Below are 15,726 nucleotides of genomic sequence, written 5' to 3'. Positions count from 1 at the left end.
ATAATAATACTGTATTATATACTTAAATGTTGCTTTACTGTTCTCACCATAACAACAACAACAAAATGGTAATTATGTGAGATAAAGGATGTATTAACTAACCTTATTGTGGTAAACATTTCCCCATATATACATATATAAAAACATCACACTGTACACCTAATACTTACACAATGTTATATGTCAATTATATTTCAATAAATCTGGAAAAAATAATATAAGTCACCCAGAGGAAAAAGAAAAATACACATACATACTAATTTCTGAAAAAAACATCATCATAAACTTGGGAAGTCTTGGGTAGCAGCCTGTTTCAAGACAGATGCAGGATGGCCAAGAAAACATAAGTGACACTACTTAATGGTTTTAAGAAAGGCAACTTCGGGGTGGTATTCATCCATCTGGGTTGCCAGATAAGGACAAGGAACTTTTCAAGTGTACTCATATTATACAACCAGGGGCCCTATATTTCCTGAGTTTCAGGCAGGATGGCTGATGAGAAAGATATATACAATCGGAACACTGTTGTACCCCTGAAGTCTTATCACTATTTGTGTGTTTGAAAGTCAGTTACTAATATTAATCACTTTAATCATAAATTCTGCAACAGAAGTAGATATTTGAATTTTTTTCCAATTTGTTCATATATCCATGAATGAACATTACTTATAGTAGATGGCAACCATCCATTGCTTTTCTCTAGCTAAAGAGGATGGAGGCCATTCATCTTGTTCTCCCATTCCCTTCCCACAAGTTTAAAGTGCAGTAAACTACTCCTCTCTCCACTCCCCAAGCTGAGAACTTGTCTGAAAGTCACGGAACTATTGCCCTGCATAAGCCCCTGATGCCCCTAGGGGTGAAGGAAGGGAGGAGAGAGCTTGTTGATGCTAAGAGAAGAGCACTAAGATGGGAGCTGCCTGCATTCCCTTCCTCCTTGAGTTATGCACGTAAATTCTCCATGGGTGAGTCAACTGGAGAGCACAGAAGGTGGCTGAGGCTTAAGGCCCTTGCTGGCACTCCCCAAGAAGCCCCTCCAGACAAAGATCCCCCAACAACAAAAGGCTATACGTTAGACTGCCCCTGGCAGGGACTGGTGGGGATGTCTGGGAGAAAGGGTTTAGATTGACCTCTCCTACATTAGAGAGTGCACAGGGGAGGCCCCAGAGAGCAACAATGTGCCCATTCCAAGTAAGAGAGCTGGCATCCAGACTCCTGACACATTGGGAGAACTGTTACTGAAGTAGCAACAACCAGAAGAAAAAGAACAGATAACTCTTCATGGACAGTCTTGCAGAGAACATTCTTTCTCCCTCCTCCTCATCCTTACTTAGGAGCAGAGCCAAGCAGAAAGAAAGGGAGTGACATTACCACTCCCTCCACTAAGAACTGTTGTAGCCACAAGTCCACCTGCACCAGGAGAACGGGAAGAGCTATGAATTAAATAAGAGATTAAAGATTTTAAACAGGCAGGCCTAAGTCATAATACTTGGAATGGGACTGTATTAGTTACTGAAAGTGACTGCAGTTATAGGACCAGAGTAGAATATTCTTAAGGGAATCCGTTCAACAGAGTTAAGTGAATTTCTAAAGACAGTGGTAATGGTTATAGGGGAAACAAATTAAATCGTTTCATATTTATATCCCACAAGTGAAGACTTTACAAACTGGCTATATACTTATCATAATCTATAATTATTTACTAGTTTATTGTCTTCCCCATAAACTATAAGCACCATGGATCAGAGACCATGTCTATGTTGTTCACTATTGTATCCCTTGAGTACAGCATATATGCTCAACAATAACTTGATGAATGTAGATTCCTTATCTTTTAAAGATACAAACTGAAATGTCTGCAGAATAAACAATGTGATGTCTGATATTTACCTTAAAATAATTCAGGAAGGTAGAGGTGAGACAGTGCGTGGGAATATAAACAGAACAAGATTGATAATTCTTGAAGCTGGATGATGGGCACACGGGGTTCATTATAATCTCTTTTGTTTAAGTTTTTAAAATAGTGGTAGGGCTTCCCTGGTGGCGCAGTGGTTGAGAGTCCGCCTGCCGATGCGGGGAACACGGGTTCGTGCCCCGGTCCGGGAGGATCCCACATGCTGCGGAGCGGCTGGGCCCGTGAGCCACGGCCGCTGAGCCTGCGCATCCGGAGCCTGTGCTCCGCAACGGGAGAGGTCACAGCAGTGAGAGGCCTGCATACCGCAAAAAAAAAAAAAAAAAATAGTGGTAAAATTATAATTGTTTCTTAATTTTTTTCTCAACATAATATAAAAACATCTAAATATACATAAAAGGTAAAAGTGAACACCCATATAACGACCATGTATTTGACAATGTTACTGTTTTATTATATTTATTTACCCACATCTATCTTTCTATACATTTATCCATCTTATTTTTGATGCATTTCAAAGTAATTTGCAGACTTCATTACATTTCACTCCTTAACACTATAGCATGCATATCATAAACCTCAAAATTTTTTACCATTTCTTTTTTTTTAAGGTAAAATTTACTTACAGTGAAATCATATACTTACTATATGTAAACATATCATATATTTACTATATAAAATAACATTAATATAATCTACACAAAATACATATTATTTATATTTGTCCTTATATTTAGACGTTCATAGCATGTTATGTTTGTGTTCTTCCAAAATTCATATGGTGAAACTCTAACCCCACAATGTAATGGTATCTGGAGATGTGGTCTTTGGAAGGTAATTAAGGTTAGATTAGAGTAAGGCATGAGGGCATGAGGGTATCCTCATGATAGGATTAGTGCCCTTATAAGAAGGCCATTAATCCTCACCCTCACCCTCTCCCTGCATGCACCCACTGGGGAAAGGCCATTTAAAGTTATACTGAGAAATCTGCAACCCAAGGAAAGAGTCTTCACTGAGAACTGAATTGGTCAGCACCTTAATCTTGGAATTCCCAGCCTCCAGGACCGTGAGAAAATAAATTTCTGTTGTTTAAGCCACCAGTCTATGGTATTTTGTCATGGCAACCTGAGCACACGAAGGCATAGTGTTATTAGGAAGCCACTGAAGGGGTTCATTACATACTTTCTTAAAGAGCACTCTGGCTGAGTGTGGAGGAAGGAATGAAATAGGACAAGAATAGATTCAGGAAGACTGGATAGGAGACTATGACTATTGACTAGACTAGAGGTGATCTTAGCTTGCCTAGAATCATAAGAGCAGAGACTAAAAGAAGCAAGTGAGTACAAGAAATATTTAGGGGGTAAAAGAGACAGGATTTGTTGAGGGCATAAAGCTGTGCCATTGCTGGCTGGTAGTACCACCAGTCACTAAAGTAGGGAACACAGAGAAGAAGCAGGCTTTATTTTTGGAGGGCCAGGTAGGGGGATGGAGGTTGAGTTCAGTTTTGGACATATTCAACTTGAGATGCCTATGAGGTTCAACAGACATTTGGATATATATATCCGGAGCTTTGAGGACAGGACTGGGCTGGGGATAAACATATGGGGGTCACCAGCATCAAAATTATCATTAAAGCATGGAAACGATTGAGATTGTGTAGGGAGAAGTATGTGAAGGTCATGAGGAACACCATGATTTAAGAAGTGAGAGGAGCAGGAGTCAGCTAAGGAGAATGAAAAGAAGTGGTAACAGAGGTGCTGAGCCACAGAAGCCCCAAAAATAAGTTAAATAAACTAAATGTTTAATGGCATTTGGTGAAGACAAACAACTTAATGAATCCCTTCACAACAAGGATGATTTCAAACATACCACCAGAACATCTGAAATCTATTGGCCATTGATCTGAGGTTTTCAATGCGTGGTCCCCACAAGAGCAGCATCAACATCACCTGGGAACCTGTTAGAAATGAAAGCTGGGTGGCCCCACCTCATAAACCTACTAAGTCAGAAACCCTGGGGTGTGGCCCAGCAATCTGTTTTAACAAGCCTTCTGGGTGATTCTGATGCTCACTAAAGTTTGAGAATCGCTGCTCTAAGCAGTGCTTAGATAGCACCTGACAACCATTCCTTTAGGAACCAATCCCCTTTCCGATAAACACATTTTCCTTTAGCTCTGTTAATACATTCTGCCAAATTGCTAGAGCCTGGGCAGCAAGATTTTGTCAATACCCCATTTATTGTAACACAGATCCTATCCTGATTTTAACGTTCCTGCTCAACAACCAACTACCTACCGCTTCTCCCTCCACTGGGTGTATCTTTTTTGCTTATTCATAACATCTAAATATTTATAATTTCTGCTCCTTCATCGCTTCTCTTTGTGCATTTTTTTCAGTCTCTGATCCTGCTACCAACTGAACAAATCTCTAAATCTCAGTTTAAATTCCTGAGTGACATATATTGTTGGTGAAACCGCAAATTGGTACAATTTAGTAATTTGGCATCACTTATCAGAACAGAAACAGCGCCTTGGACCTAGTAATTCCACTTCTAGGAAATGATCCTACAAAGGTACTTGCACGTGTGCAGAAAAGGGACGCTCTTCGGGCGAGTATGTCGAGGCTGTCTGGGTCAGAGAGGCCTGTTCACACCTCACCTCACACTTGAGTCAGAAGCAGCAGGGGAAGCCCTCACAGCCTCAGCGTCCCGCACGGCCGTCCCCAACACCGGCCCAAGCCGGCTGCGACTTGATTTTCTCTCGCTTTCCGGGAAGGGAGAACGAGTGCCACCGCCAAAAACCGTGACCGCGACCCTACCAGCCGCTAGCCGCCCGCCGCCTGCCGCCCGCCGCCAGCCGCCAGGGGGCGGTGCTCCGGAGGGGCGGGAAGGGGCCGACGGGGCGGGGATCGGGGCGGGGCAGTCGGGGTGATGGCCCCGGTTGTCGTCGCCGTCGCCGCCGCCGCCTCAGCAGCAGTAACCGAAGTCAACGCCGCCGCTGCCGCCTCCCGGGTTGCCGGCCGTCCGCGCGCTGGCTCGGCCGGGACCCACAGCCATGGAGGACTTCATCGTGATCTCGGACGACAGCGGCTCCGAGAGCTCCGGGGGGACCCGCTCGGGCCGGGCGCGGAGGCTCCGCCGGGCCCTGTCCCGGACCACCGGCGCGCTGCCCCGCCGGACCGTGGTGAGTGAGCGAGCCGCCGCTTCCCGAACCCCGCCGCGACCGGAGCGCCGCCTCTGCTCGGGCCACCCTCGGCCCGGCCCGCTGGCTCCGGCGGCCCCGCCGCCCGCCCCTGGGCGCCTCACAGCTGCAACCGCTTCCCGCCTTGCCGCCTTCCTGTCGTGTTCTACCCTGAGGAGTGCGGCTGGCCCGGGTCGGGAAGCCGGGCCTCCCGGGCTCCGCACTCAAGCCCGAGCGGGCTGAGGCTGGAGAGTGGCCGCCGAGCACATGGACGAGGTCCGGGTGCGGGGGGTGCAGGAGCCCACAGCGGGCGGCGGTCTCAGGCCGGGCCGTGCGCTTCCCCGAGCCTTGGCGGGGGTGGCGGCCGGGGGGCCTGGGGGCACGCAGGGTCCTGGGGGTAGTCGCGGACCACGAGGCGGGGACGCGGGAGCGTGTAATTGTTTGGCTTGTGGTGGGTACAGATGTATGCAGGGAGGTAACAGGAGCCCGGGCGGGGAGGGAGGGAAGCTGGGGCCTGGGCCAGATGGTGGCCGCGCTCCAGGGCCTGGCAGCCGAGCGAGGGGCCCGATTTTGGAGTTGTGCAGGAGGGCCGTTTATTTCTCTTAGGAAACATTTACCAGGCTCGGGATAAGGAGGGAAACATCTTGCACGATTTCTTTTTCCCTCAGTCTCTTTGTCCTTCTTCCTAAGGTAGTGAATAAAACATCTATGGTCCCTGCCTTTCTAGAATCCTCCACAGATATTTATTGAACTCCTACTATGGGCCTGATGTTCTAAGAGCTGGGGATGCGATGGAGAACACAACATTCGCGGTTTCTGTCATAGAAGGTGATATAATCAACAAGTGGCTATTGAGTACTCAAGGGATGGGAGGTGGGCAAGGCTTTCTATCAGGAGACTCCCAGCATCAGACTTCCAACAATCTTCCCAGCCTCCCAAAGCCACACCCCAGAAATAACAGAATTGTCACACTGATGTTATTTGTAAACCCCTTTCTTCCTTTGCAAATACTTCATCAAGACAAATCTAGCTTCTGCTTCTCCAATCCCCTTCCCATTGTTTGTAGTCCCTAAGCCTCCACTGTGAGCCACTTCAGGTATAGTGCTAAATCTAGGAGGTCACTGTAGAATAAATGGCATGCAAAACCAATTAACTTATAGTGCTATGTTGCCATGATTCAAGCAAGAGGGATCCTCAATAAATTTCAGTAAAGAATTTAGATGAGATGGACAGACAAAAGATTTTCAAGGTAAAAGTGACCCAACTTGGGAAGTGAATGGATGTCCCTAGTGCTGTGACAGTGTGGGGGACATACTAGATCCACAATAAATATTTGTTGGATGAAAGAATGGTTGATGGAATGGGAGAGCGAGCAGTTCAGATGGATGTTTGACGATGAGAGCAAATACAGTAGGAGCAGGCTTGGGGTGGAGGGAATGCTGCATTCAGTTTGAACCGCAGAGGACTTGAACTCTGGAGAAAAGTCAGGACTGGAAAGATTTGGTAACCACCTAAACAGAAAGGAGCATCGAAGGTCTAATTGTGACCGAGATAATCAAGGGAAAGAATATAGAAAGAAAAGAGGTGGAAGAAAAAAATACTGCAGAATAACTCCCAACTGCATCTCCTCCCAGTTCCTCCTCTTTCCTATTCCTCCTTCTCTCAATCCCCCTTTAATTTGTCCTTCCTACTAACTTTGTCCTTTGCTCCCAAGTGGTATCCATCTTCCCTCATCCTGGGTCAGCTTCCTTCTTCAGGTGCCCAGATGTCATCCTTATCCCAGTCTGTCGCGTGTGTTGTGACCCTTCACACACATACATAGGGGCACTCTCAAACTGCCCCCCTCCCCTCCCTTGTGACCACCCAACCAAGCATTTTGATTTGGAGCTTTTGAGTTGAAGAGAAATGAAGGGCAAGTTCCAGAGTAGTACCCAGTGTAAATCTCGCTTCTCCAGAGACTTACTCCACCTTTCTAAAAACTCTGGGCTGGTTCTCCTTTTATCTTTCTTGCAAGTTAGATAAGGGTGGTATGATAACCACACAAAAGATCAGAGGCATTGAGAGAGCAAGGTTATAAAGCCTCAAGCGCCTTTGTCCAGCTTTTCCTCAAGGCCCTGAGGTCAGAGAAACCTCTGTTTAAATACGGAACTTGGAACTCCCCCGCCTCCCCCCCCAACAGCTGTGTGAGCTTTGGCAAGTTCTGTCATTTCTCTCAGCTTTTGCATTTGAGAACATTAATACCTACCTGGCAGGACCATTAGAAGGTTTTTAATGAAGCAATGCAAGGAAAATGCCAGCATAAATGATAGCTTTTGCTACACTTTGTGCTGTTTCTCAAGCTTGGGAAGCAATGAAATGAAAGAAACAAGTTTTGTAATTTTTTTTTCTTTTTTACAAATATTGACTGAGGGGAAACAACTTGCTTGAATTCAGGAAATCAGAAACCCATCTCCAATGCTGAAGTTGATGTTTCTGAACTTCTGGCTCTTAACCTAGGCTTTAGTCTTCAGTAAGTTGATGAAATGTGTCTGTGTTTTTTAATAATATTTATTGCTTTTTTTCCCCCCTACTTGTAAAAGCAGAACATATTCAGATAATTTTGGTTGCCCTAATTACAAAAAATTGAGAAATGTATATAGAAAAAAATTTAATTGCCCTTAATCTCGCTATCCAAAAATAACCAATGTTAACATTTTGAAGTATGCCTGGCTAAACTTTTATTTGTAAATACCAGTCTGCACTCATACATAGCCATGTGTCATCCCCATATGTTTTTGCAAAAATGAAGTCTTGCTATACTTCATTGTTTTCAGTTTGCCTTTTCTTTTAATATACTTTTTATCTCTTTCTGCATCAATAAATACACATCACCAATATTTTTAATGTATTTCATTGTACAGATTTATAATTACATTTCTCTTTTCCTATAAATGGATATTATGCTGCCATTTCTAAATTTTCTCTATTATAAACAACTCAGAAATTTCCTCATAAATAATCTTTGTACCTTTGTTTGTTTGTTTGTTTGTTTTAGGATAAGTTCCTCTTAGAAGTGAGATTGCTGAGTCTAAAGGTATGCCCTCTTTGGAGGGCTTTTGATATATATTGTCATATTTCCTACAGAAATCGTGCACCAATTATATTTTCACCATACCCCTTTCTTCACTACCTAGTCCATATCTACCCCTAGATACTGTCAATTTATTCAGTATGTAAATATTTATTGAACACTTACTATATGCCAGGCACTCTTGTAGTTGCTAAGAATATATGGCTGTGTAACAAAACCAAGTCCCTGTTTTTGTGGAGATTTCACTTTAGTCAGAGGGAGACAAAGAATAAACAATCACATAAATGTCATGTCAGAGTGTTAGGAAGAAAAGTAAGGAATTTTTGTTCTTTTAATATTTGCTGATTTGATAGCCAGATTTTGTGAGCTGTCATGGTTTTAATTTTTTCTATGGTTGTGGGTTGTGATTCATTCTCTCATTAAATACATATTGAGCACATGCTCTGACCTTGGGTACCAAAGGTGAACAGGATGACAATGGACCTACATTCTAGTGAAGAAATAAGAGCAATAAACTAACAAATAAGTGAACAATATAATAGAGAATAACTTGGGTGGGGTTGGGAGCGTTAGATTGTGTCTTCAAAGAAGGCCTTTCTGAAGAGTTAATATTTGATAAGAGAACAAAATGACAGATTTGTTATGAGAAGATCTTGGGGAATAAAGTAGCAGTAAAGGGTGCAGCAAAAACAAAGGCTTGGAATTTGGAAGGGGCATGACTAATTGGAAGAATCAAAAGGCCAGTGGGGCTAGAATGTGAGTGAAGGACAGAGTTGGAAGAGATGAGAAGTAGGTGGGCTAGGTTATATAGGACCTTCTAGACCACAGTAAGGAACTTGGATTTATTCTTATGTAATAAGAAATCTTTGAAGGGTTTTTAGCAGGGGAAAAACATGATCTGATTTACACTTTTAAAAGGTGACTTTAGGGGCTTCCCTGGTGGCGCAGTGGTTGAGAGTCCGCCTGCCGGTGCAGGGGACACGGGTTCGTGCCCCGGTCCGGGAAGATCCCACATGCCGCGTAACGGCTGGGCCCGTGAGCCATGGCCGCTGAGCCTCCGCGTCCGGAGCCTGTGCTCCGTGACAGGAGAGGCCACAAGAGTGAGAGGCCCACATACCGCAAAAAAAAAAAAAAGGTGACTTTAGCTACTGTGAGAAGAAAAGACTGTAAGGCAAGGTGACCATATAATTTGTCATCCAAATGGGGATTCTTTTGCAAATGAAAGGAGTTACTAACTGGACCGGGTATCAAGCAACAGGTGAAAACTGAAACTGTCCCAAACAAACCAGCTTCACCTTACTATAAGGGGACAAAAGTGGATCAGGGAGATCAGTCTTGGAGGTTTCATTAGTATTCCAGACCAGAGATAATTGTAGCTTTGTAGGTGGTGCAACTGGAAGACTGGAGAGATATGGAAGGCATTTATAAAGTAAATCCTGATCTTTGGATGTGGTTAATGAGGGAAAGGGAGAAATCAAAAATGATGCCCTGGTTTTGGCCTGAACAACTGGATGCAAGTTGGTGTCAGTCATTGAAGTGGGGAAGACTTGGGGAGGAACAGGGTTGGAGGAAAGATTCAAGAGTTCTCTTTAAAAGGTGTTAAATTTAAGATGCCTGTGGGAGAGCCAACTGGAGATGCAAGGTATAAGGTTTGTACTGAGTTTGGAAGCCAGGGGAGAAGTCCTGACTAGTTTGGTGTCATTAGCACATAAGTTGTAAAGTCATTGACCTAGAAGAGTTCATCTAGGTTGACAGTCTACAAGAGGAAGAGCATCCAGGATCTAGCCCTAGAGCATGCCACAGTGCCTGGCCCAGGGGAAGGCAAGGGGAGGAGGAGCAGCTAGTGAGGTTGGAGGTCAGAGTGTGTGCTCGGCATGTAGGAGAGCTGGACGTCTTGCACATGTTTATTGGAGATCTCTCTCTCTCTCTCCATATATATGTATGTGTGTGTGTATATATATATATATATATATATATACACACATATATACACACGTAGGGTGTGTGCGTGAATTGCCTGTTCTTATCCTATTGGGTTTCTGTTTGTGTGTTTACTAATTTGTCAGTTTTACTCACATAGTAAAGACTTTTTATAGGTTGGATTGGGTCCTCCAAAAAGATGTGTTGAAGTCCCCACCACCACTACAGAATGTGACCTTATTTGAAAATCGAGTCATTGCAGATGTAATCAGTGAAGATGAGAGCATAGAGTAGGGTGGACCCTTAGTCCGATATGACTAGTATCCTTATAAGATGTGAAGACAGAGAGGGAGTTATGCAGCTGCAAATCAAGGAACACCAGGGATTGCTCATGACACCAGAAGCTAAGAGAAGGGCACAGAACAGATTCTCCCCTAGAGCCTTGGAGAGAGCATGGTCCTGCAGACACCTTGATTTTGGACTTCTGAGCCTCCAGAACTGTGAGAGGATGTTGTTTTAAGCCAGCCAGTTTGTAGTAATTTGTACTAGGAAACTACCCCTGTGTCGTACATGTTACATATTTTTCCCCACTTTTGATTTCTTTGGTTTTCTTTACAGAGGTTTTAAATTTTTACATAGTCAGTTCTGTCACCCTTTTCCTTTATGATTTCTGTCTTTGTTGTCATACTTAGAAAGACTTTCCTCACTCCTAAGATTATAAATATTTTTTTCATTAATCCACCTGGAATTAGTTTCAAAAAAAGAATAGAAAAAAAAAAGAATAGAATGGTAATCTAATATTTTTCTCTCCAGATGGTTAGCTAGTTGTCCCAACATCATTTATTGAATTATCTGTCCTTTTTCCCCAGTGGTTTGAAATATTACCTTTATCAACTAATAACCTTCGTGTCTATTTGTGGACTTTGTATTTTGACCTTGTTACATGCTGTTTTAATAATAAGCAGAGGAAACTTTTCATTGCTCTTCTTTTTTAGAATTTTTCTGGCTAATTTTGCATATTTATTCTTTCAAATAACTTTAAAAATCACTTGGTCAACTTCCAAATAATTTTTACTTTTAAAATTGGGATTGCACTAAATTTAGAAATCTGTAGTTTGTGATGTTTTATTTAATGAAGTTTTACATTTTACATGTGTATTTGTGCATCTTTTTTCTTTATTTTTTTCTTTGTTTTATGTTGAGAAAGATATTTCCTGTCCTGAGATTATTTTCCTATTATTTACTTATTATTGTTCATTGACTATCTCATTTTTAACATTTATTTCTTTAATTCATCTGAAATGCTTTATATAGCATGAAGTATGCTTACCATTTTCCATATACTGTATTGCCTTATTTCTAAGACAACACTGAATCTAAGACTTGCTGTCAGTTTAAGAACAGCTTTTCAAGAAAAAAGAAACTACCGCATGAAATGTATATACTATTAGATGCATCCTGATTGCAGATGTATGAGGGAAACATTCTGGATATTAGAATTTATAATATATGATTTTAATCATTTGTCTGGGAATCATTTCTTAAATAATTATTTTTCTCCATTTATCTGAAACACATTTTTTATACCAGATTATTTTAAGCACTTGGATCTATTTCTGGGTTTTTTTTATGTTTCATTGATTTGTGTATTCTCAATGTCAGAATTTGACTGTCTTATTTTTGTGGTTTGATAGTATTTTTTTTTTTTGGTATCTATTCGAGCAAATACCTCTTCTCACTTTTTTTTTCCCCCAAAAGTTCATGTCTGTTGTGACCATTTAGTCCTCCAAGTGAATTTTAGAATATCTTATCAAGGATTGCATTAGATCAGGGTTTCTTTGGGCCAGATAATTCTTTGTTGTGGGAAGCTGTCCCGTGCACTGTGGAATGTTTAGTAGCATCTTTGGTCTCTACCTACCAGATGCCAGCCAGTAGCAGCAGCCCCTTCACTTGTGACTACCAAAAATGTCTCCAGATATTGCTAAATGTCTCCTGTGGGGGGCAAAATTGCCCCTGGTTCAGAACCACTACATTAGATTTATAAGTTAATTAAAGGAGTTTAATTTCTTAGTAGTATTGTCTTCCTAATTGGAAGCACAGTTTAACTTTAATTTTACAGGGCTTCCTTCTTGGCAGTAATAAAACTTTAAGACTTTCTTTGTTTGGGTTCTGTGCCTTTCTCATCAAGGAGCTGGTGTTTTGATTCAGAGTGACTGTTTGGTACATAGAACTGACCATGTTAATCATGATGAGCATCACATAGTAAGAAAAGTTGGTATTTATGCCAGGCACCATGTTGAGTGCTTTGCACGGATTAACTCATGTAATCTTCACTGCAACCCTATGAGGTGTAGGTACTATTATTATCCCTATTTGATAGATGAGGAAACTGAGGTAGGTTCAACCAGGTGCTAACTGATAGAGCAGATTTACCGCCACTAGTGTCAGTCTTGAAAATCCTGGGGTGAACTTGCAAACCTCTCACCGTGTTTCCAAAGGAACATCCTCTGGGGATGCTGGAAATAGTTAAGTGGAAAAAAGCAAATTGCAAAGTATAATTCTATTTTTCAAATGTGTGTTTTTATCAGAATAGACTCACCAGTGTTTTTTAATCCAAAAATTATTTTTTAAACCCTATCATGTACTTTAAAAATACTTTTTAAATCACTTTCTCTTTCTCAGCCCCTTCTCCCCAAAATTGCAAGTTCCCTGCTGGACACAGCCACATACTTAATGCCTCAAACATAGTAGGTGCTCATTAATTATTTATTCAGGGAGAAACAGAATTCTTATTATTGGTTTTCTAAGGAATCCTTTCCTCCTGAGATAAGTTATGTCAAAATACCCTCTGCGATGGGAGAACCAGGGGATAAATAATGGCTTCCAACCTAAGATAATTTTTTATAAAGATTTTTGGAACTAAAACTATGGACATGTTTTAGAGTAGAAGCAAAATTCACCTACATTTTTAATTTAAAACATCAGATGTCAAACTATTGATAATTTGGATCTTAAATCAAGGTTGGCTCCCATGTAAGCCTGCAGATCACTTGCCCCGTTCCCCCTTAACAGCTTTATTAAGATATAATTCCATACCATACATAAAATTTCCTGAGTAGTTTAACAATCACCATTGTTTTAGATTTTAGAACATTTTCTTCACTCCAGAAGGAAACCCTATAGTCTCCAGTGGGTTCTCGGGGTTTTTTTTTTTAAGGTATACCATTTGTGTCATTTAAAAAATAAAATTTCCCCATTTTAAATTATAAAAATTATTTTAAAATTTTAAAGAGGCAAAAAACTCAGGATATCAGAAAGAATGCACCCCTGTCCATTCCCGCTCTCCAGAGATAACTAATAGTTTTCTCTGTGTATGTACACAAACATACCTAAATGTCTAATTTTTTTCCCAGTGGAGTCATAGTAATTTTTTAAACCACTTAATATATTTTAGGCATTAAAAAAAATATTGGTACCTCATTCAGACTATTGTCCACTTTGTTTACCATGGTATTCCCAGTGCATAACATGGTTCCTGGCACACAGTGAGTATTCATTCAATAAATATTTTATCAGCTGCATGTTATTCTCATATAAAAAATGCCATAATTTGTTTAACCAGTCCCTTATTTTTATTTATTTATTTTAACATCTTTATTGGAGTATAGTTGCTTTACAATGTTGTGTTAGTTTCTGCTGCATAACAAAGTGAATCATCTATACATATACATATACCCCTATATCTCCTCCCTCTTGCGTCTCCCTCCCACCCTCCCTATCCCACTCCTCTAGGTGGTTATAAAGCACCGAGCTGCTCCCTGTGTTATGCGGCTGCTTCCCACTAGCTGTCTATTTTACATTTGGTAGTATATATAAGTCCATGCCACTCTCACTTCGTCCCAGCTTATCCTTCCCCCTCCCCATGTCCTCAAGTCCATTCTCTACGTCTGCGTCTTTATTCCTATCCTGCCCCTAGTTTCTTCAGAACTTTTTTTTTAGATTCCATATATATGTGTTAGCATACGGTATTTATTTTTCTCCTTCTGAACCTCTCCCTTATTGATTTTAATTTTTTTGCTATTACAGACTGTGATGTGATGAACTCTCTTGCATGGTCATAAGAATATGTTTTTAGGACAAGTTCCTTACAATGGAATTCTGGAGTTAAAGAGTAATAAGTATTTATAATTTTAATGTATACCACTGTTGTGGACATAATGTCATTCTTTGTGTGATCCTAGTGTCTGAAACCCAGAACTATGTTTGTAAAACTCCCACCTTTGGAGATACAATCTATTTCCTCCTAAAAAAAAAAAAAGCTGAAATGCCAGATACTCACATTCCCAGGCTCCCTTGCACCTAATGCTTGGACATAGAACCTAGATTATACCAGTCAGAAGTACTTATTCCAGACTTTGAATTGGAAGCTGGTGATGGGAAAAAGCAGGGTAAGGTAGACTCCATTTTGGTGAGACAGCAGCAGCAATGGCAATTACATGTAGCAGTAGGGTACAGGGTATAGCTGGCCATGGAAGCTGTGGTGTTTGTGCCCACTGACAGTGATAATCGCATATTCAGTTGTGCACTATGGTTTAGAGCATCAGTTTTGGCTGTGTAGACTCCAAACTTGGTTCTCAGGTTCTCTAGATTCTAGGAGCTACCCTTTTTCTTGCAACTAAGATCACTAGTTGATATATAACCACCAAATTATACTTCAAAGTGGATGTAATATCTATTCTTATGTGGACAGTGTTTAAGAATACCTGTTTTCTTATACTTTGGCAAACCTGGATATTATCAAATTTCTTAGATTTGTGCCAAATGTAATGGTCTAACTTTTCAATTGCATAGAATTTTGCTGAAAGGAAAAACTCCTCTCAAATATTGAGTTAACTCATTTAATACTATTGAATGATCTACCCAATTACGTGTAAAACTACCTGTGTCATAAACTAAGTTTGCAGATAATTCGGGGCCTATTTTCTACATATTTTAATTACTGTAGCTCTGAAGTTGTCTTGATATTTGGTAGTGCAAAGCCTCCTTATTTGTCTTTTGTTTCCCCTTTAAGTTATTCTTGAGCCTTTCCACTTTCAAAGGAATGTTTGAATCATCTTACTCATTCCTTAAAAAAATACCATTTTTGTTTGGAATTTATTAAATTTATAGGGTAATTTGGGGATAACCAACACTTTTTAAACTTTAAATTTTTGTTATAAAAGATATATGAATAGACTATCTGAATAGACCTGTATCTATTAAAGAAATTGAATCAATAATTAATAACCTTCCAAATCAGAAAACACCAGGCTCAGATGGGTTCACTGGTATATTCCACTAAACATTTAAGGAAGAAATTATACCAGTTCTCTACAGAAGATAGCAGCAGGGGGAATAACTCATTCTCTGAGGCCAGCATTACCCTAATACCCTAAAACCAGACAAAGACATTACAAGAAAAGAAAACTACAAACTAGTAGCTCTCATTGAACATAGATACAAAAACCCTTAACAAACTATTAGCAATTGAATCCAACAATGTATTAAAAGAATTATACACCACGACCAAGAGGAATTTATTCCAGGTATGCAAATCTGGTTCAACATTTGAAAACCAACTAATGTCATCCACCATATCAACAGGCTAAA

The 15,726-nt window shown here is 40.9% G+C and overlaps 1 protein-coding gene across 2 annotated transcripts in view; it reads left to right on the top strand.

Annotated features, from left to right (window-relative positions):
• Nucleotides 1-4,847: 4,847 nt before the first annotated feature.
• LOC111169871 (SUMO-interacting motif-containing protein 1) overlaps nucleotides 4,848-15,726 on the top strand; it is a 103,510-nt gene continuing 92,631 nt past the window's right edge. For both annotated transcript variants that reach the window (XM_022564438.3, XM_022564437.3), the window contains exon 1: nucleotides 4,848-5,090. In XM_022564438.3, coding sequence (XP_022420146.1) covers nucleotides 4,962-5,090 — 129 coding nt within the window. In that variant the 5' untranslated portion in view covers nucleotides 4,848-4,961. The remainder of the gene's footprint in view (nucleotides 5,091-15,726) is intronic.

This window comes from Delphinapterus leucas, unplaced genomic scaffold (assembly GCF_059928025.1).
Source record: "Delphinapterus leucas isolate spDelLeu-1000000601 "Yukka" unplaced genomic scaffold, BTC_Dleu_Yukka2 spDelLeu_asBTCV2_sq25, whole genome shotgun sequence".
Taxonomy (NCBI): Eukaryota; Metazoa; Chordata; class Mammalia; order Artiodactyla; family Monodontidae; genus Delphinapterus; species Delphinapterus leucas.
This window is presented reverse-complemented; position numbering and strand designations above follow the sequence as displayed.